The sequence below is a fragment of the Excalfactoria chinensis genome, chromosome 3 (genome assembly GCF_039878825.1).
Source record: "Excalfactoria chinensis isolate bCotChi1 chromosome 3, bCotChi1.hap2, whole genome shotgun sequence".
NCBI lineage: Eukaryota > Metazoa > Chordata > Aves > Galliformes > Phasianidae > Excalfactoria > Excalfactoria chinensis.
Genome location: NC_092827.1, coordinates 13,202,562 through 13,230,114, shown reverse-complemented (window position 1 = coordinate 13,230,114; position 27,553 = coordinate 13,202,562). Strand labels below are relative to the sequence as shown.

At 37.6% G+C, this 27,553-nt stretch overlaps 1 protein-coding gene across 1 annotated transcript in view; it reads right to left on the bottom strand.

Moving 5' to 3' along the window:
* The window catches only part of NOL10 (nucleolar protein 10), a 43,658-nt gene that overhangs the window by 5,659 nt on the left and 10,446 nt on the right, over nucleotides 1-27,553 (bottom strand). The window contains exons 11-19 of the mRNA XM_072331738.1: nucleotides 26,490-26,639; nucleotides 24,135-24,201; nucleotides 20,559-20,611; nucleotides 5,822-5,948; nucleotides 4,813-4,892; nucleotides 4,597-4,695; nucleotides 4,188-4,277; nucleotides 2,391-2,564; nucleotides 1,773-2,020 (exon numbers count right to left, since the gene is read on the bottom strand). Coding sequence (XP_072187839.1) covers nucleotides 1,773-2,020; nucleotides 2,391-2,564; nucleotides 4,188-4,277; nucleotides 4,597-4,695; nucleotides 4,813-4,892; nucleotides 5,822-5,948; nucleotides 20,559-20,611; nucleotides 24,135-24,201; nucleotides 26,490-26,639 — 1,088 coding nt within the window. The remainder of the gene's footprint in view (nucleotides 1-1,772; nucleotides 2,021-2,390; nucleotides 2,565-4,187; nucleotides 4,278-4,596; nucleotides 4,696-4,812; nucleotides 4,893-5,821; nucleotides 5,949-20,558; nucleotides 20,612-24,134; nucleotides 24,202-26,489; nucleotides 26,640-27,553) is intronic.

Here is a 27,553-nt window from a genome sequence, read left to right as displayed (position 1 = left end):
GTTGTGTGAAAATGCTTAACAAAACAAGTTAGGTCACAACACAGATTAAACCATCACGATTCTGCAATCACATCAGTAATAACAAATGGACGCCAGCTGTAATTTTAAAGTTTGCTCCCTGACTTTGAGGAATATTGAGCTTACGCTGTCAGAACGATGCCTGGATGAGCACAAATGGGATCACTTTTTGCTTAGGCAAAAATAAAAGGAAAGAAGTCAACTACATCCCATCTGTGAATCACAGTGAGTGCATGTAACCTGAGCAACCCTAATTACACGTCACCCCTTGAAAAATACTTTGCATGGAACTAACAGTGAGCTGTAAGGCAGATTCTCTCATCCCTCAAGAAGTCTTTTCTAAGTCTTTCCATGGTTTATAACATTACTGATATCCCTCCATCCCTTGGACAAGGCTGTGGTGTTTGATTTCATTTTTTCCTAGCTAAACCAATAATTTTTCTTCCCCTAAACTACAGATGAAAGATTTCACCTCATTCTGTGTCACGCTTTTTGAAACCATTTTATTTCTAAAGGTTTCTCTTCTCTAAAGCAGTCTTGGCTTACTTGCCTAAATTTCAGTACGTTTTTTCACATTCAAATGTCCCATACTTTGAATAAAATTAACTCTTAGTATTTCAAATTGAGACACCCTGAAAGTTTCACTTACAGGTCAGTAACTAAATTGGTGCAAAACAGCAGTAGGCAAGCAGGCCGCAGCCATCCTGCCGTAAAAAGGAAATATTTCAGTGACAAAGAGGCCACTTGATCCCTTCGACCATTTGTTTCAGGCTCCTTTTATGTCACACTTTTTATGTGACAATTCGTAGTTAAAAGCGTGTACGTTTAAGGGAAAGGCTGTATTTTTATCACGTTTCTTTACATCTGTCTAGAAAACAGCTATCATAACACAAATAGGCTGCACTAGCAGTTATTAATGACATTAAAAAACATCCTTATATTATTCTTTTTTTTCTTGGAATGTATTATTTCATTCTAAGTAAAAAAGAAAAATTAATGGCTGTAACAAGATCCATCTAACCCAACAGCTTGTTTCCAACAGTAGTCAAAATTTTGCCCTGCATCCAATGCACTGCAAGAACTCTGAAACTATTGTCCCTCAGTGTTTTAATATTAGTGTCTGCTCCCTAAATAATAAAAGCCTACTAAACCTTGTCTTCCAAAGGCCTAAACTCACCTCTGGAAAAAAAATATATCAATGAGATTTACAGGCATTATTGGGAACCCCAAAGCCAAGTCCTTGAGAATCTAAAAGATAAGTGTGCCCTTTATACAGTACAATGTTTTCTTTTACCATCTGGAACCTACTCCAGGCTAATCATGCAGTGTTCTGCAGCCTTTCAGAGGAATCTATATGCAGTATTTCATACTTCATTCAGACTCAATTTCATACTGACACCAGCAGTCAAATTCAAACAGTCTCAGAGACATGACTGCTATTATTTGTGTGAGCAGCAGTTTGCCAACAATGAGTAATGGATCCTCAAATCTGGCTCAGAATGTTAACCTCTTACTCATCTCATTCGCATTGTCTCTCTTGCATACTTGAAGTGTTGTATTTGTTTAAGAACAAAACAAAGCTTTCAACGACTGTGTCCCTCTAAGTCATATCCCTGAATCACCAGATGTGGCTTCATTAGTAAGTGCTTCCAAGGCTATCATGCTAACTAATGAAAATGCCACTGGCTTTTTTCATAGAGAAATATTTGAGAATCTTCCACCCTCCGCTATTAAAATAGGAACATTTGTCTTACTTCATTAACTTTTGTTTTTTGGCAGAGTCTTTGAAACTTCTGAATTCCTCTCCTTCTTTAATCTCGAAAAACTGAGGTTTTAGTAATGTTTGCTGATCCTCCTTGAACCTTTCCTGTCGCTTTACTTTTTCCTCTTGGCGTAGAAGCTTGCGCTGTTTCCTGACCTCTTCAACCCAACCTTTTTCATCATCTGAACTCTCAGAACTTTCTGCATCACTTGGTTTTCCTTCTGGTTCTTCCTCCTCTTCCTGAAGACAAAAATAGCACAAAACAAGAAATCATCAAGTAGTTTTGTTTTCAAACCATTCCTGCAATTAGACTAAGTGACAGATTTTACACAGATACGGTTGAAGAGACACACAATTTAAATGAAAGTACTATCAGCAAATGAAGCAATGAAAAATAATAAAATTATCTCCACCTACATATTGAATGTCTTTCAAACCCTACTATTGAGGTAGGCATATATCTGAAAACGAGGGTAATCTTATAAATTAGATCTAAGTAATGCGGCTGGTAACACAGACTTGCATTGCTTCCTTCTTTCAGGATGAAAAATCTGAAAATGTGAAACAGTAAAACACTGTTTATTCCCAGTCCAAAAAGAAAATATTTTACCTGTTCTCTCTCTTCCAGTTCCTGTAAGAGCTTTAGTTTCTTTTTTCTTTTCTCACTTATCTTAGAAACAAGTGGGTTAAGTAGCCTAAATTCTTCACTCTGCTCATCTACCTGGAAATCAGGATTCTCAAACATGACCTTAAAACGATCATCTTTGAGAAGGCTGGGCAGATTCTGGAAAAGAAATAAAGCATCAGTTAGTCATAAAATTCCAAAACAGGAATTGGTAACACCTTTTCAATTAAATGAAGTTCAAAAACAGTGTCAGTCATTTTATTCTCCTAAGTCACATAAATTAAAATGTATTGTTATATTGTCATATACTTTATTACTTCCACAAACATCAAATAAGTATCATTCTAAGCTTCCTGTAAGCAAGAAAGCTTTTATGCACACTACAGACACACAATTACTAGTATTTCTGAATTAATGTTTCTCATACATCCAGCCAGATAGTCTAGAGACACGCTGGCATCTATTGACTAATCAGCAATACCTCCGAGGCAAATACTCTGCCTAGATGAGAATGATTCTACAACACATAAAACAAATTGTCAGGGTAAACACTTTGTTATGCAACGGTACTGCCGCTTTACTGTAAATAAATAAAAGTGTTTCTGTACATCTTATGACAGTTTCTTCACTGCCCTCACATACGGAAAGGAAAAGGCAGTTTCATTCATGAAGAAAACAAATATGAATCCAGTATAAATGAGTTGAATTAAGAATTAAGTGGGAGAAAAAAGATAGAGAAAACAAGCGTAGATTTCAAATGTGGAAGCTGTTGCAAAAGTGTGACCTGCCGTTTCATTTGGAAGCTAAAAATTCAATCAGTCCCAAAGTCACAAATGATCAGAACATGCATCTTCATGAACTCTTTTTTTTTATCTATGTAAAGATGCAATGTGTTCCTGGGTAAATCACCCCCCACATAAGGAACTCATTTCAACACAGGCTTAGAAAGCTAGAATCTAAGGTTTTACTACCATGTACTTTTTCAGTAGTTCATACTTCCTACTGCATCAACTGATCACACAAGGTTTCATTTGAGGCCACTGAACCTAGTACCTGCCTTCTGTGAATGCAGCACACCTGTGAGAACAAGCACCTATAAAATGCTGCCTATATAAAGAGCCTGGACTCCGCTAATATAAAGAGGCTGATAAGACAAACTTCTGCTGTGCCATCTGCTCCCATTAGAAAGTAAACATCAATTATTTTTTTCCTTTATACTAATTCTAAGATAAAAATGGATTACTTCAGCATCAGTAAGATTTGCTGTTGCATAAGAATCAGCTATCTTAGCTACTCCGTATACAGTCAACTACATCTTGTAAAGAAAGGCAATTATATTGAAATACAACTTCAGGCAGCCTCCTGCTCCTCATTTCTACCCATGGCATCTATCTTGTCATGGTTACCACCAAAATACTAACAACTGAAAAAAAGAAATTAATTGAAATAAAAATTGAAATATATTTTTTTTATTGAAAAACTTTGGTATTGATTCTTCATTTAACTAGCTTCTGAACCCCTACAAAGCTCGTTATCATCTTCACCAGCAGGTATTTCAACATATAACATTTGCAATATAGATAACAGACGATGTTACTGAAGGGCCTTTTTAGTTCCCTAGCTACAGAAGCCCATCTTACCGAGTAGAGTAGGTTATTTATGAGAGAAGAAAGAATAGAGTTTTGAATCTTTTGGGCCAGAAAACAACAAGTCAGTAACCGTAATTACTGCATTACCATTTCTGCATTCCACGTTAGAGAAGTATCTAAAACAGAAGCTCACCTTTTGTTTCCTTTTTCTAGTAGCCTGTTGTTCCTCTCCTTCTTCTTCGATCAGTTTAAGGGCGAGCTCTTTATTGACCTTGGGAAGTTTCTAAAGAACATAGGTGGAATGTTGGTATTAATAGAATACAGATATAAAAAACAGTATTGTGTCTATACATCTCCTTTCCAAGTATCACATTTTAATGGCGTAAGACGCTTAGGTTAAAGACAAGCAGAAACAACGAGTTTTATCACCAGGTTATCTGTGGGCTTCATATGCATAAGAATTTTATGGCTCCATTCAAAAAGTTTGATAAATTAAAGCTAAGTTTACTTTTTGTCTCTGATGATAAACAGAATCAAGTCCTAAGTAATTAAGGTATATATCACTCTATATGAATAATTTTTTCAGAAGCATATGCCTTTACCTTCAGTTGAACTCTCTGTGCACGCGTTTCTTCTATCTTCTGTCTTATTTTCTCTCTTCTGTATTCTTCATAAGCAAAGGGGTTGGCCATCATTTTTGCCTTTGATTAAGCAGAAATAAAAAGAACATCATTAATACAGGATACAGTCCTCTCTTTGCGGGGGGAAGCACATTTGAATGTTAACAGTCAAAGTTTACAAGCACCCTCCTCTTTTACCTTATGGTAAAGCCTTATGTCCATGAAAAAGCCATGCATATACGCTCTGAGGAGTGATGATCCAATGAGATGAGCAAGGCCTGGGAAAAAATTGCAGAGGATTTCAAAGAGTTTTCACAGATAAAGAACTCCTATTCTTAACTGGCCACTTCACTTACTCGATTCAAGACAAACAAGCACTGCTGACATGACACATCAGTCTCTGACAGTCACACCCAGTACATCAAGACTAAGTTAAACAACAACAACAAAAAAATCAGACCAGCAAGAAATCTAAGCTACTTCAGAGCAACAAAATTACATTTTTCTTACATGTTACACTTTTGAAAGATGCCTACAAGCACTGCAAACCATAGGCACTTCACAAAGAAAAATTAAGACTTTTTAGTGACAGTCTATACATGTCTGACGGTCACTTTCTTTTTTTTACTGTAGTATAGAGATGTTTTGATTTAGAGAGTTTTGTCTTAGGTCACTATCTTTGAAGAATCAACCTGGTGAAAGAAATACAGTACCATAACAGATCATAAAACTATCACCCTCGGCCCTAACCTAAGAATAAGAACTGAAATACTTCAGGAGTTCTCAAATTCTCCTTCCGCGTATCTTAGAAATTCAAAAGCGAGAAAAAGGAAATCCTTTATAACAAACCAAGGAACAAAAAGTCATCAGTCTGCTATATTAATAACCAAGATGACCGGAAGAAACTACTGCCAATGAATTCAGAATGGTTCTCCAACATTTCTCACTGATAAGACATTTCTGAACTATCAAACTTATAAATCATAGAATCACAAGGTTGGAAAAGACCTATAAGATCATCTAGTCCAACCATCCTCTCTTTACCATACCTACAGAAAACCTCTAAACCAGATCTCCTAGCTCCCTATCCAGACGCTTCTTGACCACTGCCAGGGATGGCGACTCCACCACCTCCCTGGGCAGGCTATTCCAGTGCCTGACCACTTGAGCAAAGATGTCAATTAACAAGGAGATTCAAATGCTTTACCTAGATTTTCAAGGTCTTTTTTGGTTACAAATTTGTAGTCATCATAAACTGTGCTCTCTGGGTTCTCTTCCAGCTCTTCAGTCAAGTTGTCCAAGAAAGAACACCATTTTGGGGCAGGTCCCAAAACCTGTAGATATAACAGTTACAAAATAGCATATTTTCTTACAGAAAAAAATAAAAAGCCTACAGCTACATTCTCAGCTACTTTGCTGTAATGGAAGAATACATTAATCCCTCTGAAGTCAAATACACCTTAAGAACAGCAGCTAGAGAATGCAATTACAACTACTGCTTGCATTATCGATAAGGAGTACAATTGATTATGTAAGTGTTACATTAATGAAGGTCATTTATTTGAGATCAACAATATAGAGACTTTGAGTGTTTGAAGTGATCCTAGCCTGACCAAGTAATTTATTAAGAGCTCAGAGCTAAATGTTATAAATACAATTAAGTTAACTAAGGGCAGTAGGTATCAGCTAATCTGCAAAGCACAGCTGGATCGTAAACTCATTACTTCACTACATAATCATGTTAAATCCTACTCTGCCCTATTTACTTTAATTAAGACAGAACACCACAGAAATATTTAATATACTTTTATTCAAGGAAAATACAGACTGTGTGAAAAAAATAAGGGGAAATACTGAAAAACAAAACTTGCATATTTCCACCATGAGGCAAAGGAATTTTTGAACAATATTATGTTGCACTGTCAACTTTCTTTTCCATACATGCTTCCTTCAACTTCCCAAGTTAATCATTATCTCCTTTCACTTTTCCCTCCTGCTGCTCTGATTGAAATTCCGCTCTATCCTGATACACACAGACATATTCAACTGTTCCAATATTACTATTTTAGTAGGTGAGCTGTCCGAATGGAAAGATCCAACACTACATTTTTATCTCCAGAGCAAATCAGTTGGCATTTCAGAACATAAAGCAGTCAGTGAACTGCTGGAGAGGGACTCAGAATGAGACTTCCATTTTGCTTATTAAAAATACACATGGAAAAACTCCACACACACACACACACGTATATACAATATAAATAGTTTAACAAGAGAGGGCAATCAGTAGACATGTACAACGTGCCGTAGTAGCTGTCTGCTAGTAACAGACTACTAGTCGATGTAGCAATCTTTGCAGATAACTATGGACAAAAATGTAAACTTGTATTCTAGACCATACCATTCTACTGATATTCTAGACTAACACTCTGGACAATAATACTCTGCAATACCTTTGTCTTTGTATCTGGCATGATTTGTCGTTAGCTGAGAACTGTAGCAGACAATTTCTTTTTTAATTCATTTATTTTTATTAAACAGTGCTTCATATTTTATTCCAATTAACAAAGAGTTTCCAGGGAAAGCCCTAAGATGCCTTCACTCCTTAATGTATTAACCAAACTCCCACTTGTGACCTTGTAACAGCTTAAACATCATACAACTTTCAGGTCAATTTCATGTCAGCACTGCAGACTGTCCATGAAGGTTTTCCATTCAGTTATTTCCTCTCAAATTCACTTCTAAATATAAATGCCATTTATTTTTTTTTTTTAATATATCAATTAGAAAGTAGTCTAGAAATAGAAAATGTTCCACTATTTTTCACACCACTGAATAAACCAGCAGTCATTTCTACATTACTAGATCATCAAAACATGACTAGAATAGGGAAATCTCCTTTAAAGTTTACCTCACTAAACACAACTTCTGTAATCAAATCTAAGTCTCTGTGTTGATTATTTTTATTAGTGAGAGCTGAGACTCCTCGACTCTCCAGTTAAACAAAGAGTTTCCCTTCATTCCATCTTGCTGACACATTATGTAAAGATCGCTATCACTTCAATAAACTTTTTTCATCACTTCCATTTGCATGGCACTATCTGCTCAAGCATTACACATCACATATTACTCATTAGAATTTAGACAACTGCAACCAATTAGGGTAATCCCCAGATGTGCTCTTGACTGGTGTAAATCCTTAAAAGAAGAACTAGAGCAGAAGTTTCAGAAATAACAGAAAGAAGTTTATCTGCTCTTCAGCTACAGCTCCACTTCGTATTGGAACAGCCCCAGTCAAAGCTGGAACATCAAAGCATGCAGTACAGTATTTTGCAGGAGGGAAATAGTAAATAAATAAAACCACAGCACTGTAACTGTGTGCACACTGTGGGCACTGGGTTACGTTAAGATAAGATTCAGGAGTACAGCATTTCCCTGTACCAGGTCACTGGTTTCCATCCGTGCAGCAGGAAATATGAAATATCAGATAGGTTTCTCTGTAACTACCAGAGAAGTTACATACAGCTAATGGGAAAACCACTATTAAATGAATGCGCATCTAAACCTGGCTTTTGCTCAAATATTTCTTAGGCTAGGAAAACCAGACATCATCACCAAGAGTGATCAAAACAGTATCTTAGCTATGTTCATTATTATTCCATTTTCAGCAGAATTACCACTTCTTGAAACAATCTGCATTGATTTCCAGTGAAAGTGAAGAGTGTCTCTGAAACTATTTTGGCCTATTAACAGAGCAGCCCAGGCCGTGGGCTGAGCCAGCTGGCAGCGACACAGGCAGACTGCTTCCTGCTTTCCCTCCTTCCTCCTGAAAGGATTCCAAACAAGATGTGATCAAGGCCTGGGAATCCTCTGTTGCTGGGCAAGGCCGTTCTCCTGAGAAGGAGACACAGAGCAGGGCACGCTGACCACAGAGACTTCCCACTGCAGCCCTCATTCAACATGGGTACGACAGGTAACTTGCCTTTGATGTGTTATACAAAACCACATGAAGCAAAGATACAAGTTTTTAACTAATATTATTAGTACCATGCCATCCAATGCCAAATTTGTATTAGTATACAGTAAAACGTCTTTATTTTTTTCCTGTGTAAACAAAGAAAACAAACTATGACAACTAATGCAGCATACAACTCATCTGAGTTTACAAGCTGTTCCCAGGGCAAGGCCAAACTGCTCAAGAACAGGAAGATAAAAACAAGTTGACAAACGTTTTGAAAATACTCTAAAATAACTTCAGAGAACTCGGTTCTATTTTACAAGGCAATTCAGTCATCTTGTACCACCATGTACCTTGCATGGTGTGGCTCTGCATAGCACTGTACTGTACTTTGGGCCATGTCTAATTCATGAGCATCATTCTGTATCTTCCCTGCAATTAATGAACATGAGGATACAGTGGGTGCTATCCTTAGCCCACAGTAGATGTTCTTTATTATCAGTCAGACAGCACTTGCACACTTTTAGATGCCAGGTGACAATCTGACACCAAAAGAAAGGGTCTAAATCTACCACATTTTAAACTTGGAATTCACTCAACTTCAAGGCAGTCCAGCATGTTCAACAGCTTCTATAGTCAGATGTCATGAGATTTAAATTAATCAGCTTTGAATGCACAATCCAATGTGTGTGCACACAAGAATACACTTGAAGATCTGCCAGCAGGTTGAGGGAGGTGATCCTGCCCCTCTGCCATGCACTGGTGAGGCACGAGCTGCCTTAGCTCTACAGGGCAGCACCATACAGCTTCACAGACACTAGCACTGTGATGCTGTTATCATGCTATACCCATAGGAATGCATGCAATCACAAAGTTGCAAATAAGTATGAAAATAAATCACAGTTCTTTCATGACTTAATGTAAAAGTAAAACCTCCTTTGAAAAATCTTCAAATTCCATCCATAAAGGTCCATCCTTTATGGGTGTTGCAGTCAGACTGTATGACCTTCGTGAGGCAGCAAAAACATTCAGCTGCGGTGACAGCACTCACTGCCATTTCACTTGAATAATGTCAATTACAACAAAAATAGCTGATCTTTGAGGTACTCGGCACGTTTCTGAGCACAGCTTATTGTGCAGAATTACCCATTAGATGGTAATGTTAATAACTGTAAGGCAGGATACGGACTGGTTAATGAGAAACAGTTAATGCTAACTACTGTACAGAAAGGAGGTTACAAGTGAAGCTAATGAATATTTTCACCAGTGACCGCACATGGAGTGGGAAAATGTCTGATAACTGTACAAAGGACAAACTACAAAGCTGCAAATTGGATGACATTTGCAGCCAATCAATACCAGATGCAAAGAACAGAAGAGGCAAAAATGACACTGACCACAGATCAATAGAACAATCATGAAGCCACTGTATTGGGATAGGACAGGGAGAATAATTCAGCTGAGACATCTTGTAAAGCTTCAGGTAATCATGTTCGGTATATACAAATGCAAAGCGTAACACCGACAGTGAAAAGCCACCAGGATGATTTGTGAAGCAATAAGAACAAATACATGGAAAGCTATCACAGTAACGCTGCCAACTTTGCTAAACGTCAGAAAATGTGTGGAGATAATAGGAAGAAACAAGTAACTGATTTTAAGATGAAATGTGGCATATTTAGGGACAAGATGATAGAATCTGACTGCCTATGATAAAACAGCCTGGGACACCGTGACCCAAGGAAGACCTCCACTGCACTGTTCTCATTAAAAAATAAAATGCCTTCAAGCAGTTTAACACAGAGAATTCTTTTCCAAATTAAATATACTTTACACATACGACTCAACGCTTTCACATACGTATCTTACCTGTGGGATGCAAACATATTTATAAAATGGCATAATCGTTTTAAATTTGTAGCCATTTGCTGGAGAAAGCAAGTGCACATCTGCGCGTGCACACGCAGTTTCAATTCAGTTTCAGTTATGCCATTCAACAAGAGAGGAAGATTAGAGAAGGTCTAATAAAGGAAGAAGAAACTGGGCGATCTCCAGGGTGTGGGCAGTGATTGAAATGTGCAATTGCGTTTTCAACGTAATTAGCTCCCTAATTGCATAGCCAGGTTTAATTAATGCAATTACATGAGTAATTAATTACTATTCATTTTAAGAGTACTGTTTTTAATGTTTTGTTCTCTAATTTTAAGCATCAGACAGATCTCAATATGTAATAATTTTGAAAAGTTTCCATCATAGGTAAATGGTAAGAGGAAAAACAATACCTTGCTATACCCTGTTAACCCTCATGGTCACATTAACCACAATTGGTAACTCCCTAAAACCAGATGTACTATTCCTAGCTTGTACATGTGATAATCTCTATCTCTCCATTCTAATTTCTGCACTTTGGGTTTCGGTATACACAGGCCACATACTTCAGGGTAGCCGTGAGATGAGCCTGTGTTAGAGAAGAGCCCTGGGATGACATTACCTTGTTATGTCTCTATCTACATTTCCATACACAGTACCTATCCCGTAGCAACCAGCGTCCTCCAAACAATTCATGACTGTCAATATCATCCTGCTGTTCCTTTCTAGTCTACCTTTTCCCTGTGAACACTCTACAACCAACTCCAGTCGTGCCCTTTCAGTCTCGTAAGCAATCCCATTTACTTTATGAGTACAGTTCTTTAGTTCTCTAAATTAAATGGATGTTGACAATATACTCCACATGAATTACCCATATGCTTTCATTTTTCATTTCACGTTTTCATTCACTTTACATTATTATATGGATTAGATTTGATGCTTTTACAGCAACTATCTTCCATGGCCAACAAGTAGCTCACTGGAGCACAGCTACGGCCAAGAGATTGAGAAGCATGTTTCTTTTTCCCCTCTTTGTTCCTGACAACAGCATTGCATTTGGTTTTAAGCCCATACACTCATAAACTGCAATGAACTATACAATGAATTGGCTTTTTCTCTCACTCTAACTCCAGTACATCCAGACATTTTTGGCAGATTCATTAATCTGAGGGAGGTTGGTTTTTCTACCTTTCATTATGCAATGGGAACTGCCAAATGAGCACTCGGAGGTTTTGATCCTTAAGAGAGCGTGTTAAAGGAAGTGTTGCTTTTAAGATCTTTCTAGTGTTAAACCAGAACTGCAGCAGAAACTTGCACACCTCTTCTACGAATTAAATCCTAAATCTTTCTTCTCAGGTAGCTATCAGATAGTAATGACTTCTTTTTCTAATCCTAAACAGTTTGGCTTTGTAGATGATGTACTGGTTTTTTTATCAATCTCAGATTCTCCAAGCTGGCAGATATCAGTCGCTTACCAGTCACAAGCCTGCTCTCACTAAACTGTCTTCTCATTGAAGCTACCACCTTCTGGAGAAGGCAATGGTCCTGTTCCTTGTAATGTAGAGAAAGAAGTGCCCACCAAAACAGGAATAGCAAATAATTTTCCAGTAAAGATGGAACATTACTCGCCACAACTAAATAAAATCAGTAGACTAATTCTCATAAGACAGTGAGAAAAAGTGATACTTCTCAAGTCAGTTACCACTGGTGGCACTACTGATTAAAGAGTCTAATGCTTTCATTGATATCCCTATCATGTTCTGATGCTGAGATAAAAGATAAACCCTAGGCAGCATTGCTATGGTCTTTTCTATTTCTCAAATCCCATATTCTTTTTTCTTTTTTTAGCTCTCTAGATGTACAGAACAGAAAAGAATAGATGACAGAAAATAAATAAAAGCTTGAAGTGCAACAACCCGCTACTTTCTTTTTAAGTCAACTCATCAGATGGAGCTCAAGGTAAGAGAATGGCTTCCCAAAGCCATTAGAAAACATGACTTTCTTCAAGCACTTTCCCACCACAGAAAACAAATTAAAAGTTCCCCAAACTTTCCAAGTACACCACCACTCTCGCCCTTCATTTTCAGCCGTGATGGTAGGGAAACAGATAAGGAAAGTGAGAGAATTCATAATTGCCCTGGGTTTATCAGCTGTATCAGAAAAGAACTTCCACACAAGTTCTGCCTGTTCCAACGTGGTCCAAAATGTGCATCACAAAACATAACAGCATCAGTTAGTAGTACTAAGGCTATGGGCCAACAATGGACAAAACTTCAAAACAATCACTAATATTGATTTTATGTTGCTGATTGCAACCCACTTTACAACTAAGCAAGAAGAACTAAGAATAAGCTAGAAATGCACAGTTTCTGGTGGGTGACCTGCCTTTCTCTTCTATGCCTGGAAACCGGGGTCATGCAATACAAGCCAGATGGCAAGCAATTTTACAACACTGTTATCTTTAAGCTCATGAAAACCAAACTGACTGTACTGTATTTCAGAGCATGACCTGCATTTTACAGACAAGTGCAGCTGTACTACTTTATGTAACAGACAAGCCACTGATAATTCCCTATCATGGCAACTTAATCGCTCTTTGCAAATCTAGCTGCAAACTGGTCTGGATGTTTATAGCACTTCTGCCAGACAGCACACAGGAAAGGAAAAGCAGCTACCTGTTAAGAATGTGCATCTCCTCCAGACAGGTAATGAGGATACCTTCACACTAACCAACCTACTCTTTCCTGAGAACAATTTCAGTAAGAAGTTTTACGTAACTTTGGAAATGATTTCCTCTGAGTAGGACGTATCTTTCAAAATGTTTCTGAATGCTAGTTTTCATACATTTGATTAGCTCTGTTCATCTTGATAGATGGTTTGCATGATAGAAATCTTAAATCCTTACAGCTTTGAAACTACTTTTTGTAAATAAGTCATAACTCATCACATCTGATTCACTGGTAATGCAGATGGATGGCAACACATAAGCCACAAGATCCTCCACAATGTAATCTTCAGTTGAAGTTATATATGTCATGTTATTACCATGTCCTTTGTCTTTTCTGATTAAAAAAAAAAAAAGCTTAAAAATCCACATGCTGACAGAACATAGGACAGTGTAAAACTTCCTTCTCAGTGATTGCATCTTTTAATAACTTGTGATAGTGCTGCCCATTAAAGAAAAAGGAGGACAAATGTTTCTGTCATACTATCCCTCATAATGGCGGTAAGCAGGACTCACTCTTCAGATGTTAAACTACTACATCAGCAGCACCATCACCAGCTACAACAAATCTCACAGGAAGATCAGAAATTGCTTCCCACTTATCACAGCTCGGTGTTTTTCTTCTGTGTATGTGTGAAAAGCAGTACCTTCTTCTAGTCAGTGCATGGGAAATAGAGGATATCCTTTGTTGGGAATAAGCCTAGTGTGTTATTTTTCAGTTTGATAGTGTTTAGGTTAAAAAGAGGAAGTTCACGTTTCTGTTTATCAAGATAAACATTTTTTTTCCTAAGCTTGTTAATACTGTGAGATGGGTAATATATCACTCAGCAGGCATTCTTGTTATACTGTTTGCACAATTTTATGTATAAAGGATTAGAATGTTCTGAACGGAAAACTCTTCTAGAAGTACGATACACAAAACTCAGAGTTAGCTTGAAGGCCAAAGATGCACTTAACTGTCTCTTTATTAATGGAAAGTTTTTTTTTTTTCAACACCATCCTAAAGTGTGATTGTAATATGCTACTACGTAACATCCCTGCTTTATAGTCATTTCGCAGATCCTGAAATAAGCAAAACTACAGTTAAGGCCAATATTTCCCACTCTATGTCATAACTATTGCATTTTTGTTTTACAATGTTTTATTCCCAAGGAATGAAACGTTTTCTGGATAGTGAAAAAAAATAAATCTCTTGGCTCAAATCAGTTCTATGGCTGGGCTGCTTTCCACCTTACCAAAATGGACTTGAGGTAACAGCTGCATTGACGTCGACGAACAACTGTCCTCTGAAAACAATTCAGACTCATCATACCATCTTCAAGAAGACAGTTTAGACATTCCAGGAATGACATAATACCAGTCAGAAGACATCCTAAAAGAAATCATAATCTCACAGGCTACTGCTAATCCTTTCCACTACTGTCAAAGTGTCAGTCACTACAACTATGTGAAAGGAGATCTTAGTGTGGTAGGAGTTGGCCTTTTTTTCTGTGTAACCAGCAAAGGAACAAGAGGTAATGGTTTTAAGCTCGCTAGAGGAGGTTCAGGTTGAATAGCAGGAAAAAATTCTTCTCAGAAAGAGTGGTCAGGCATTGAAACAGGCTGCCCAGGGAGGTGATGGAGTCACTGTCCCTGGAGGTGTTCAAGAACAGGGTAGATCCGAAACTGAATGACATGGTTTAGTGGTATGGTGGTGATGGGTTGATGATAGGACTGGATGATCTTAATGGCCTTTCCAACCTTAATGATTCTATAATTCTGTGAAATACAAAGTGTTGTACTATTTAATTTATAGTTTTTGCCATGCAGAAGTCAAACATCAGGTTAGAGGATGGGACTCATAACGCCAAACGACACCCACAACCACTTGAATACTGGCTAATGATGCCCAACACTGGTCTTAGGACGACCTGTGGAGAGGTGTTGCCTCTAACCATATCCCCACCATATGAAGATCCAAGAGAGAAAGGACAACAGTTAGTAGACCTCCAAAAAAAAATTTTTATATATATGGAAGAATCAGAAAGAAAATCTTAAGACTGATAAAAATCAATGGGACTGTTCTGAAAGGCTATCACATAGAGTTATGTGTGGAGCATGCCATCCATGAGGAATCTCTGACACCTTTAAGTGAGAAACAACAAAACTGTAGCATAAATGTCTGATCATTATAACCCCTTGTAAAGAACTAGTCAATGGCACTGTCACCAGACTGACAACTCTTCACTCAGTTCAGTCAGAAGTGGGAGCTAACTTGAAAACTAACTTTAAAGGTTGTACATTTTTGAGTGGTAGAAAAAAAGAAGTGATAAAGAATAATTAATACAGGCATGCAAAAAGTCTAAAAAAAGAAGAACCAAAATAATTTAAAGTTACACATATGAAGGAAAGAAGCACCAGGAGTGTCTGGGTGTGAAAAGCCACTTCATTTCACGAGCACAAAGTCAATAAATAATTCTAGCAATAACAAGATTCATACATCCAAAGAGGGAATTGTATTAGAATCCAGACCCAAAATGAAGATATTCTTGGACAAACTGAATCATTGAGTAGGCAAGAAATATTCGCCCTTGAAACATTTCCACTTTGTAACTCCAGCAGCCCTGAACTAGGAGAGCACCGGGATATCAAATGATTTTTCAAAACCACCTGAAGAGAAGCCAGAGATGCTCCGGGATTTATTTCTTCTTAAAGAGCTTAATATCTTCCCTACACCAAAAGTACATTGCTTCTAGCCTCAACAGGGAGTTTTCTGCCAAGACTGCAGGCAAGTAAAACAGAAACAAAAGAAAAGAAAAGAAAAAAAAAAGCATCCAGAACACAGAATATTACACTCAATTAATTAAACTCTTAATTGCTCTCTTCTTTTAGCAGCCTAATGGATAGAGCAAGTTCAGTTTTAGTATGTCTATACAGCCCAAAGTTTCAAGTCCAGCAAAGGAGACGGGACTGGTTCAAAATATCTGCACTGAGATGAGATGTGTTCATGTAACCAGTAGTAAACATTTAGAATAATAACGTATGTGCTTCTTTCTTTCCAACCAAAGCATCCAGAAACTAATATTTAGGATCTGAAAAGAGAACGTTACTTGTCATGGAAGCTGACAGCTTAGCTTAAATTTAAGAGAATCCAACTCATTTTAGATCCCAGTCCAGTGGACCAACATATGCCAGTTGAGCTTTTTCCTCCCTTCACTTCTTTGGACAGAACCAGGTTGCACTATTGACTCAACTTACGTTTCTGAGTCAGTAGTCTGAATAGTATCCCAAGGCGCACACTGCTCTCATTTCAGTCTTCCCGAGGCACACATCAAAGTGAGGTACCAGGAAGCCAGCTGGCAAGAAGCGGGTTCCAAGTGTTTGCATAAACTGCAAGTTAACTATTAAACTATTGGCAAATGGCCCGATTCCAGTCAGAGGCACTTGCCTTCATTAAAGCCCAACAAAATAAAACAAAAACAAAGTCTCTAAGCAAAGGTGTTCAAGATGTTACCTATATAAAACAAACATTTCATTTTAACGGTCAGTTTCAGATGGGAATTTACTCACGCCCTGCACCATGTACCTGTACAGGGCATCTTTCCATTTAAAACCAAATCTGCCTGTTCTTTCTAGTAAACCCAAATTGCTCCCTGCCTCTACTAACAGTTTGCAGACAAAAGAAACAACTACTCTGATTTTTTTCTTTTTTTTAAGAAAAATATAGTTCTCTCAGACATTCCAAGTCTCGAATGTCATACCTATCATGCTGAAAATCCTGCAGTAAAATCTGAAGCACGTCATTTCACTTACAGGCAATATTATGATAGCTGTTGTCAACTCCTTCGTAACCCTGAAGTTCAAGAGACAAGTCATTTTTTTTTGCAATGGAAATTGAGCTTTGGCATTAACAATGGAGAGAACGGGCACATGTAGACAGATAATTCATTCAGACATGAGCTCAGTCAGACCGTATTCCAAGCTAGCCAGACACAAACCAGTTCCAGTTCAGAAGTCATACAGCTATGTTAGCACAGCACAATGCCCACACCAATAAAACCTGCTGAGAGGTTGGGTATATTAGGTTGGGCACAGTCCTATGCTGTCTGGCCAACTCCAATCAAGGACAGAAGATTCTAGGTCTGTGCATTCACCCATGGAATATGCTCCTGCACTGCAAGACTTCTGCACACCTCTTCCGAAATGGCTTTTTTCTCATATTTTGTAAACTAGAGTCCAGCACCATCAAATTCAAGATTTTAAGTATCCACGGTACTCCCCTGTAGTTACTCCAGAAGACTGAAAGAATCAAAACAACCCTCAATAAAAAGTATTAATTACTAGCACTACCGGGCAGTAAGGGCTGGGGCAACCAAACACAGAAGTACTTCCAAGAGCTCTGATACACAACCGTCCTCCATGACAGTAGTTTTTCCCTCGGGCATTTATTCTGCTGTGGCACTGAACAATTATAATTTTGTTCTCATCAGCATCTCAAAAAGAGAGGATGCATCTTAAATTCTATTCGTGACTATCTCAAAGCCAACAAATAAATAGAAAATTAAGCTATTCTCTGAAAACAAACAAAAAACAAAACAGCCGACGTTAGTTCTTTTGAAAAGCCAGAAAACTTTCCCATGAAAGGAGATCAGGTAAAACAGCAAATCACTTGGCCTTTCAAGCTTTGCTCCAAAGATGCACACAACCAAACTCATCTCTGTCTGTACAAAGGAAATTAATCAGTGTTCCAAGGACAGGTAGAAGACATGCCTTAATAATACAATACATACAAACCAAAGGACAGGTGTGCATTGCTGAGCTCAAATAACGAGCCTCAGAGATCAAGGAATTAAAAAGCAGAACATGAACACATTAATAACACTGAGTTTTCCTTAATAACAAATGCCCTGGAGCCCTGAGGCTGACATGACTTCTCCATTTTATATTTTCTTCATTTTCTTCATTTAAAAAGATTAAACAAATAATAATAAGAACAGCCAACAAAAGCAGCTTTTGTGAGCTACATACTCGATTTTTAGGAAATGTGGCAAGTAACCCTTCAATTATAACCACGCTATTTGTGATTTGTGCCAGCCCTTTCATTCTTGCCAGTGAAAAGGCAGAGAGCAAGTTAGCAAAGCATGAAACTTCTGCCTTAATATCAAAGTGGTTTCTTCTACATTTAACTCTTCCATTGTCTAAAGTGAATTTTACATGCTTTATGCTATCTGAAAATATTCACTTGCAGTGAACTAGAGATTGCTGAATAGAACAATCATGCCAATACTTATGGTACCTTCATCAGCCTTCAAATGTGAAGACATGAACTGGACAAGTTTACCCTATCCAAAAAATCAAATATAGCCCGGGTGGTGGCCTTTGAAACAAGTTTTAAGTGTTCTTATACACATCCAAAACCAAAAAAGAACCAGAAAAAACCCTCTTATTTGTATTTATCCTTTAGATTCACCATTTGGGATCCATTGGATCCATTTGTATGCTCATGTGTCACGGTGAACCTAGAACCCCTAAAAAGTCATGATTCGAACAAGTTCAGGTGGACTTAATCAAGGAATGAAAAAGGAATATGGTTTAACGTTGATTTTCATTGGAACAGCCTGTAACTTGAAAAAGTACTAGACAGCATTAGGCACTATTTATGTTTGCAGTTGATGTCTGTTGAGCGTAATCTTAGATCTAATACAGACTGTTTATACTTCTTAGCTAAAAATTCCATATTCAATTTCAGAAACATAAATACAGCATTAGGAGAGGATTCCATGAAAGTGATATTTTTTGGAAGAGAAAAACAATTTTTTTTGTTATAGTCTGTGCAAAGAATCAAAATAACACTAACTAGAACAAATTCTAACAGCACCCATTGCTAGGGGCAAGTCAAGGAAATGAACCTTTTTCTTTACTCAGTGGTAAAGCTGGATATGCATCTCTAACATGCTATAGTGGTACTGTTCATCAATCACGCACACCTGAAGATGAAACAAAAATCTCAATGAACAGTTTTCAGAGAGAAGCTGAGCCCTAGCCTTAGCTACACAAAAATGGGTCTGAATTATTTAGATACAGCCACCAGTCTATCTAAGTTTTAAAAACTGATCTGACTCTGAAAATGTGGAGTTTGCCTTCTCCAACCCACTTAATAAAAGGCAGGTAAATAAAAAAGGCTTGGTGACCTACTCCTGAAACTTTACAAAGGAGAAGATAATAGAACCACAGATGTTCAGTGTCTACCTACCTGTAATACGGCATCTAAAATAGAAAATATTTGTTGTCCCTCTGCCCCCTGTTACATAAAGCATGGAACAGCTCCAGAAATAGACAATTTACCACCCCTAAAACAATAAAAACCTTATGTGTAAAATTCTACATTTCTTCAGATGCAAAAATCTGACAACAGAGCACGGTACAAGTGGTGTACAGAATAATTCAGGGGAGCATACTATTGGGGTTGCACTTGTATACATAACATGTATGTAGCATATGCTCCATAATGTAAAAAGTAACCTAATGAATATATGAATCAAGACCTTAAAGGGCAGAAAAAAGGAAGAAAAAAAAAATAATTAAAATTGATCTCTAAAGATTAATAGTTTGTCCAAAATGTGAAGGAAGTGACTTATGGAGAAGCGTACATAATTTTTAAGCTCAGTATGCCCTTCTGCCCAGAACATTTGCACACAGACCCTCCTATTCATCTCCTGCCAGGCCAGGAACACCCTAGTGATAGTACTGTGGAATCAACACCAGAACTAGAGTGAAATGTGGTGCAGTTTGCAGACGCCCAAAGACCTGCTGTTGAGTCTCATTGAAACCAACCCACTGCAGAAAAACATGTAGATACCAGTTGAGCCTTTTGAGGGAAGAGCTCAATACTGGGCACTGAACAGAAGCTACTGCTTACAACCATACATGAAACCACACAATAACACATCCTTGTCAGAACAGCAAATAATATTTACAGCCATGACTACATCACTTCATACTACAAACTGAAGACACTTATGAAATATTTTTCAACAGAGCAAAACTATCACTTCAAAGGTAAGCTATTCAATCCCTACTTAGGAACTCTCTTCTGACTAGCTATCAAAAGCATTTGACTTTTTTTTCTGCCTGCATTTCCTACCACTGCTTGCCAGTTTTGGAATAGGTAGGAATAGACAAATTACAAGCTGTTTTGTTTGCTTGTTTGTTTGTTTGTTGTGGGTTTTTTGTTTCCAATTAATTCTACATACCATATAAATAAATTAGGGTTAGCTTAAATGCACTTTATCATGAGAAAACAGAGAATGCAGACGTGAATTTGCAGAAATCATTTTCCTGACATGAAAACACAAATGGCTCCAAACGAATGACAGATTTACAAGAGCAGTATAGGCAACAACTTGTATTACTTACTGGGATGTAATAGATATTCATTCGGGGGGCTTCATTGGCAGTCATTAGCATTCCTAAAAAGATATTTCCACATTAAAAAACATTAATCACAAGAGGATAGCACTACTTTTATATACACACGCTCACATACATAAATACACCTTAAGTATTCAATTCACAAGAAGTAGATTTGTACACAGGACTAAGGAAAGAATAGCCTGATAGCAGTGCAATTAATCAAGTGTAATTTCCTACACGCTCATGCCCTTTGACCTCTATCTTAGCCCAGCATCACTAAGCAACACTAAGCTCTAACAACTGCACACTATCAATTTTCTTAACAAATTGAAATAGTTCATCTTGTGATATCGTTCAGAACAAATTCAGTTCGCCTTACACTTAAAATCTGCTTTGGGCACAACCTAACACAAGCAAGGGGCTGGGTTTTGTTTTGCTTTGTTTTCATATATGTATCTATAGTCTAACCAAAGTCATAAATCACAGTAAGGTCTGCTGCTGTACTCATATTTCATCTTGGGAGATCAACAGGAGGTTGTCAGAAGGAGAGACAGGATACTATGGCTTCAAATCAAAGTGGTGTTAGTCTGGTGGGGAGAGCAAAATCTGAAATCTCAATGAATCTTCCTAAGGAATGCTGAGAATAATGGCTGCAAACACTGTGAATAGAAAAAAAAACTACTGTAAAAATATTAAAATCCACAAAAAAATTGGAAATGTCACAGGAATTTGGATACATTCAAGATGAGAAATACTCCCAGGTTTGTTCTAGACAGGAGCTTAGTAAGGACATTTGGCATATACTTGTATGTTTATTTCAGTTTTGACTTTCCAACGTAGCTGATCACTATGTAATACACGAAGACAGAGCATGAAGAACAAAAGAGCAATCGAGTTAGATAACATTCGGATCTTGAAGTAACACATGCCACTGAGACTATGAATAAATGGGGCAGTTACCACACACCCGGAGGGCAGAAATATAATTTACACCCAACTACAGGAACACAATTAACATGGGTGGAGTAATCCTTCCTACCTAATCCTTTTATTAAAAACACACAATGCAGCTGGACTCTTAACATCAGAAAAAAGGGGGCTTGCTTTCCTGGCAAAGCAAAACATTTGTGAAAGCTCAGACAGCAAACTGAGGCTTAACACCAAATCCAGAAAGAGTTGCAGGCAATTGAAGGAAAAAGCAAGAATTTGTGGTATATTTTTCACAGATGATGTGCTCCGTTGGTATATCAGCACGTTCGCTGCTACTACAGGAGGCAAAGCATTTCTCTACAGTCTGAATATGAATCACTAGAGATAAAAAGAAATTAATTCCGCAGGTGCTTCAAAGATGACAGTAAAGGGAAAAAAAAACTCCTCTTTGAGAGTCTTCCACTAATAATTAAAGGCGGGAAACTGTCTTTAGAAGAGTACATGGGTGTATACTAAGGGGGAAATACAGAAAGAAAAGAAGAAACCAAAAAGGAACAACTCCATGAAAGATGTCTGTGTGCACTTTCATCACCTCAGCTTCTTAGTTCCAACCAACTTTTATAAGAAGAAGGACCACACCCAACCGAGCTACACAGCACTCCGCTTTGATCACTTTAAAAGGGAAGTAAATGAGAACGCTTCTTTCACAGAAGTAGTTTTTTTAAGCCCATCCTTAGAAAGGATAGTGACTGTCCTTAGTGATAATTATATGGTATCACTGAATGAAAATGTGAATACGAAGCTGGACTAAATGGGAGAAGCAGTTTTAGAAAAAGTTCCTACAGTTTCTACTTGTAAAAAAAACCAATACTAATAATTTGGAATGATTGAAATTGTTGCTGTGTTTCACAGCCTAAAACACAGCTTGAATACTGCCAGTAGTACAATAAGATTACAAATATAAAAGGTAGAAGTAAAACCTCTAGAAATACCAGGCATCAATTTCAATGACTTCTCACTTTCTGATATTATTCTCTTCAAGTCTAAAACAAAACCTGTGAGTTTCTCATGACAGAAATTCTGAGTTTTGGCCCATGTCAGTGAGATAAAATAGGGAAAAAAAGTGTTTTGTTTCACATGACAGCAAACAGCAAAGCTTTTTTAAGCAAATGAGAGAGGATAAGGGTTAAAGTTCAGGTTTTCTCAACAGTCACTTCAAATTAAGTACAAGAGCATAGGCTGGGCAAAAGTCTTGGGATTTCCTGTGCTGTTCCAGCTCCTGAATGTCCAAGTGTGCCCTGAGAGAACTGGAACCCAATGACAACACCAAGCTACGGCCATACTGGTGTTTATGTGTCATTGCCTGTCCTGGCTTTCCACAACTGCAGCACTGATATGACTGGAAGGACTTCCTTCAAATGTTCATTACTTTAAATTCTACGAATCTATGAATTAGCACCAAGCATCCTAAATTCTGCCATCCTCTTTAACACTTAGGAAAAGCCAGCCCAATTGCTAGCACTAGAAGACCACTCAGTTTCAGAGGGGCGGAGTCCTGAGCATCAAGACCATGAGCTAATATTTTCGCTAGCAGGATCCTGCAGACCTCATAGTGTTGTTGCTGCATAAAGTCAAAAATGCCTGCCGTTTCAGCAGAGCTCACTATGCAAGCGTTCATCTTTTAAAAAAAAAGAAAGGATTCTTAACTGCAGCTGGCAGAAAAGACAAGATAAGTTTTAACTCGTTAGAAATCTCAAACTCACTTATCTACAATCTTGAATTGAGCTGTTAGTAAGATTCAAGTTGCTCTGTGTTCACTGCTACCTCTCTAAAATTAAGATAATAGCAGAGTTTGCAACGCAGGCATTCTCTGACCAAGAACTTTGTCCTCCGCCATCCTACAGGCCATGATGCTTCTTTCATCTTTTCCAGTGCTGCTTTCTAAACAGGAAGCATATATCATGCACTAGTTAAGAACTAAGCACCTACAGGAAAAAACTAAGGTCAGCTGCAATCTATCTAAAGCACATATGCACATACAACCACCATTTTGTAAAATATTCTTTTCTCCCATGAAATAGAATCTGGAAACAGGTTAAAAATGGCCCTTTTTTGACCTCGAAACATGATGTTATGAGGCACAGCAAATTTGAGAAGTTACGAAAAGCATGCAAACCTGTGGACACCCCTGAGCTTAAAAACAAAAGTACTCCATCTTAAGCAGGACATGGTGAGCACCGTACTTAAAAAGGGGAAAGATCAAATGGTTGCATACACTTGTAAAAAGTTAGTAAACTTGTCAAAAGAGTTTTCTTCCTAGCTGTAGAAAGTATGCTCTGACTTTCTGCAGCTTAGCTTAGACAAAAGGACAAAGTTCTTTTTCTTATGAGATATTTAAGATACTCGAAAAGGCAAAAGTCAGTCACTCAGTTGAAAGCACAGCAGATTCCAACTGCTGAGAGTCTTTGATTTAATGCAGATGCAGAGAAAACAATGACATTAACTTGCAACCACTTTTTACAAGCTGTGTAATAAGGAGGGAAGTAGACCTAATTTGTATCACTTAAAAAAATAAATAAAAGGCAACATAATGAACTAACACACACTTTCCTTTGTGAATTCAATAGGACATTAATACAGCTAACATACCAGAATTCGGATAAAGACAGACATCATTGATTTCATATTCTGGCTCCATTGAAGTAAATATCTTCCCCTGTAATTGAAGGAATATAACGTATTATAAAGAAATCCAAACAACACAGTTACATATGGTATATCTAGAGATTATGACTTGCCTTTATAGAAGCTAAGGATGTTAGAATAAATGTAACTAAAGTATCTGAACATAAAACAAAAACTCAATACTGTATTCTACCTCTGATCAGGTCTTCTAAGTGTAGCCTACAGGTGACTGAGGACACTGCTGCCTATAGCGGCACTCCTGATATCTTGGTTCAGTTCTGTGCTGAAAAGATATGTTAGTTTCACTTCATTTTACTTTATGCAAAGAGAGGATTAGGCTCACAAGTCCCTGGCACACTGCCAGAGTAACCCTCATTTTGGTCAAGTCTGAACGTGGCAACCTTAAACCTCTTCATTCTGCTAAGTGTATTAGCTGAAATGATGGATTGGGAGTGGAATTTGTGCAGCTTGGTACCTCCAGCCTGCCCATGTCTACTTAAAGTGAAATACGGCTCGGCACTTTATTTGTATGTTACAAACTTGGTGTTAAAGAGGTCTAAACACAAAATAAGAATAATAAAAAGCATCCACAGGTAATGCACTTGAGCACGGTAATGAAGTTATTTAAGAAAACAGTAAAAGTAGGATACAAGATCTTCAAAAACTAAGAACTGGAACAGTCTGGAAAATCCAGACAAAATACAGGTGCTATTGTAAGCCAAGACACAAGACAGCCAGTTAAAGAAGTGTGTCTAAGAACTGGGCCACAGAATACAAAGCATGAGTGTACATGCCTACATGGTTCTAAATGAGCGACAGGAACAGAGCAAATTTTCATCCTGTTCCTCTTTTCTCTTTCCCTGCAGCAATCCCACCTACCTTTCCGGGCCCTTCCTTTCCCACCCAGTTATATGCTGGTACCCCACCCATCCCTGGTCTCTCCCCGATGATTAATAAGAGTCCTCCCCCACCCCAGTCTTAGCAGACAAAAGCCTCACGCTCCCCACCCCAAGGCACGTCTCAGCATGGGGCTATTCTCGTATCAAAGCCATATGCTCTCCACCCCGCAGTCTGCCTCTGCAGTTGGTTCCCAGCCAGAGATAGTCAGGAACCAACATCTGGGAGAGGTGGAGCCAGCTGGAACACACTCTAGGAAAGAGTCCAAAGCTATCTTTGCCTTCCAGCGCTAAGAAACCCTCCCTTTTCCCACTGCAGAGGCCACCTGACAAACTTTGCACTGTTACGTTCTCAGTGAGGAAAATCTCTGTACCTAGGAAAAATGGAGAAGGGCCACTGCAGATGTTTTAAATAATAGCCAGTAAATTATTATTTGCCTTTTTAAACAATAAAAAGTAACTGAAGAGCATAAAAAAAAATTGCTTGCAATCATAGGAAAAAAAAAAAAAAAAGGGCTGTTGAAAGTTCATAAAAAAATACAACAATAGAAAAATGGCTGCCTGAAATTGTTAGAAAATAAGTGCCTCTAAACTACTGTAACTGCTCTTGATATGTTTCATTACAAAGCCACAAAATCACAGATACAGCACAAAGCAAGTTGCTTTTGGAGGAATACAATGACTAAAGATCGACTCTTTTACCAAATCAAGTTGCAGTAGAATTAGAGTGAATCTACAGGATAACGTATTTTGTATACACTGCGTTGATGGAAAGAGAAGGAAAAAAAAACAGCATAATGTAACAAAAGAAAGTCTTAGAGTAATTAGATTACAACATTGCCTATAGGTGCAAAAGACAGGGATAAAGATGTCGTCTATTATGACTTAATCCATGAATACAGCATAATGGATCTTGGCATGATATCTGCCTCAAAATCCATGCAATTTCCTGTAAAAGTAAGAAGCTTTTACATTTTTTAAGAAGCTTTTTAATACTTCATAAACCACTACAAATCTACATTTGAAGCAAGCTCTCCTTCGAGAAGAGAACTGGGATGACCGCTTTTTCTCCGTATTGGATGTTCATAGTCCACTTAATGGAAATACACACACCAAGGCAATGGCTGAGATACCACTTTTTGTGTTTAAATCCTTCTACTGAAAAAAGAATCATCAGCAGACATACACAAACAGATAAAAAACCACCAAGGCTGTACTTTTATACCTGACAGGCTATTGAATACCTTCCCAGATGCAGGGTTGCTCAGCCAGACAAGGAAAAAATGCTATGTAAATTACAACACATTAAAAACTCAACTTCCTACTTTGAATTTCAACTTTATTACTCAAATTGCACATTAAATTAAAAATAAATAGATAAATAAAGGAAATGATACAAACGCAGCAACAGAAAAACACTTACTGTATCTTTGTTCCACATCTTTATGATTCTAGAATCTGCAGAGATTATTAAATCCAACTGATGGTGAAACTGAATTGACTTAATGGGCAAGCCATACTGGTGATCTTTGACTATCAGTGGGTTACTAGACCGAAGGTCATACAATAAAACCTTGAGGAAGAAAAGACAGATCAAATTTTCAATATTTTAAGATTAAGAGGTAGTCAAACTAGGTCTTCATTAATGATTTAACTCAACGTGAGATTTTTGTTTGCTTGTTTTCCATAAAGAAATCCTTTCAGGCTCTGAAAATGATGAAATAAACCCATTTTATCCTGACAATGTATTTTAACCACAGAATGTTTTAGTCCAGAGAAATTAAACTTGCATCCAAGAGTTTACTATCTTTCTAAAGTCCTTTTCATTTCTATTGAAATTAAAATTGAAAAACTGAAACGTTTTCAAGGCTCTCTCAGTATTTTTAAATCACTAATATCACACTTCTGCATTCATAGAATCATAGAACCACAAGGTTGGGAAGGACCTACAAGATCATCTAGTCTAACCATCCTCCCATTACCGTAGCTACAGCAAACCGTAAACTATTCTTACTCAAAAGGCTTAAATCCTCAGATACCCTTCAGATTCAGTGAGTATTCCTTTCACTCACAGAAACAACAGAGAAGGCAACTATTTTTTAAGAGAAGTGGTGAATATCGGCCATCCTCCAGAAATATGCATTTTTTATCTACAAAATTTCCAATGGAATCTCTAAAAAACCTTATATTTCTCATATGAATAAATACTAATAATTTGAGGGAAAAAATATTATCCATTTGTTTAGTTCAGATTATAAATACATCTCTGGTAAAGCTTGCACAGCACATATAATAGCATTATTACAAGCACAATTCTTATAACTGTCTCCAAAAAGCAGTTTTCTTAACCCAATGAAAGATCACTAAAGGCAGACAAAAATTTCCTCATACTCTACTTGATGACTAGCATGAAAACAACGAATAAATGAATCAAAATGATGCTTCATAGGATAAGATAAAAAAAACCCAACACATTAGTTGAAAGAC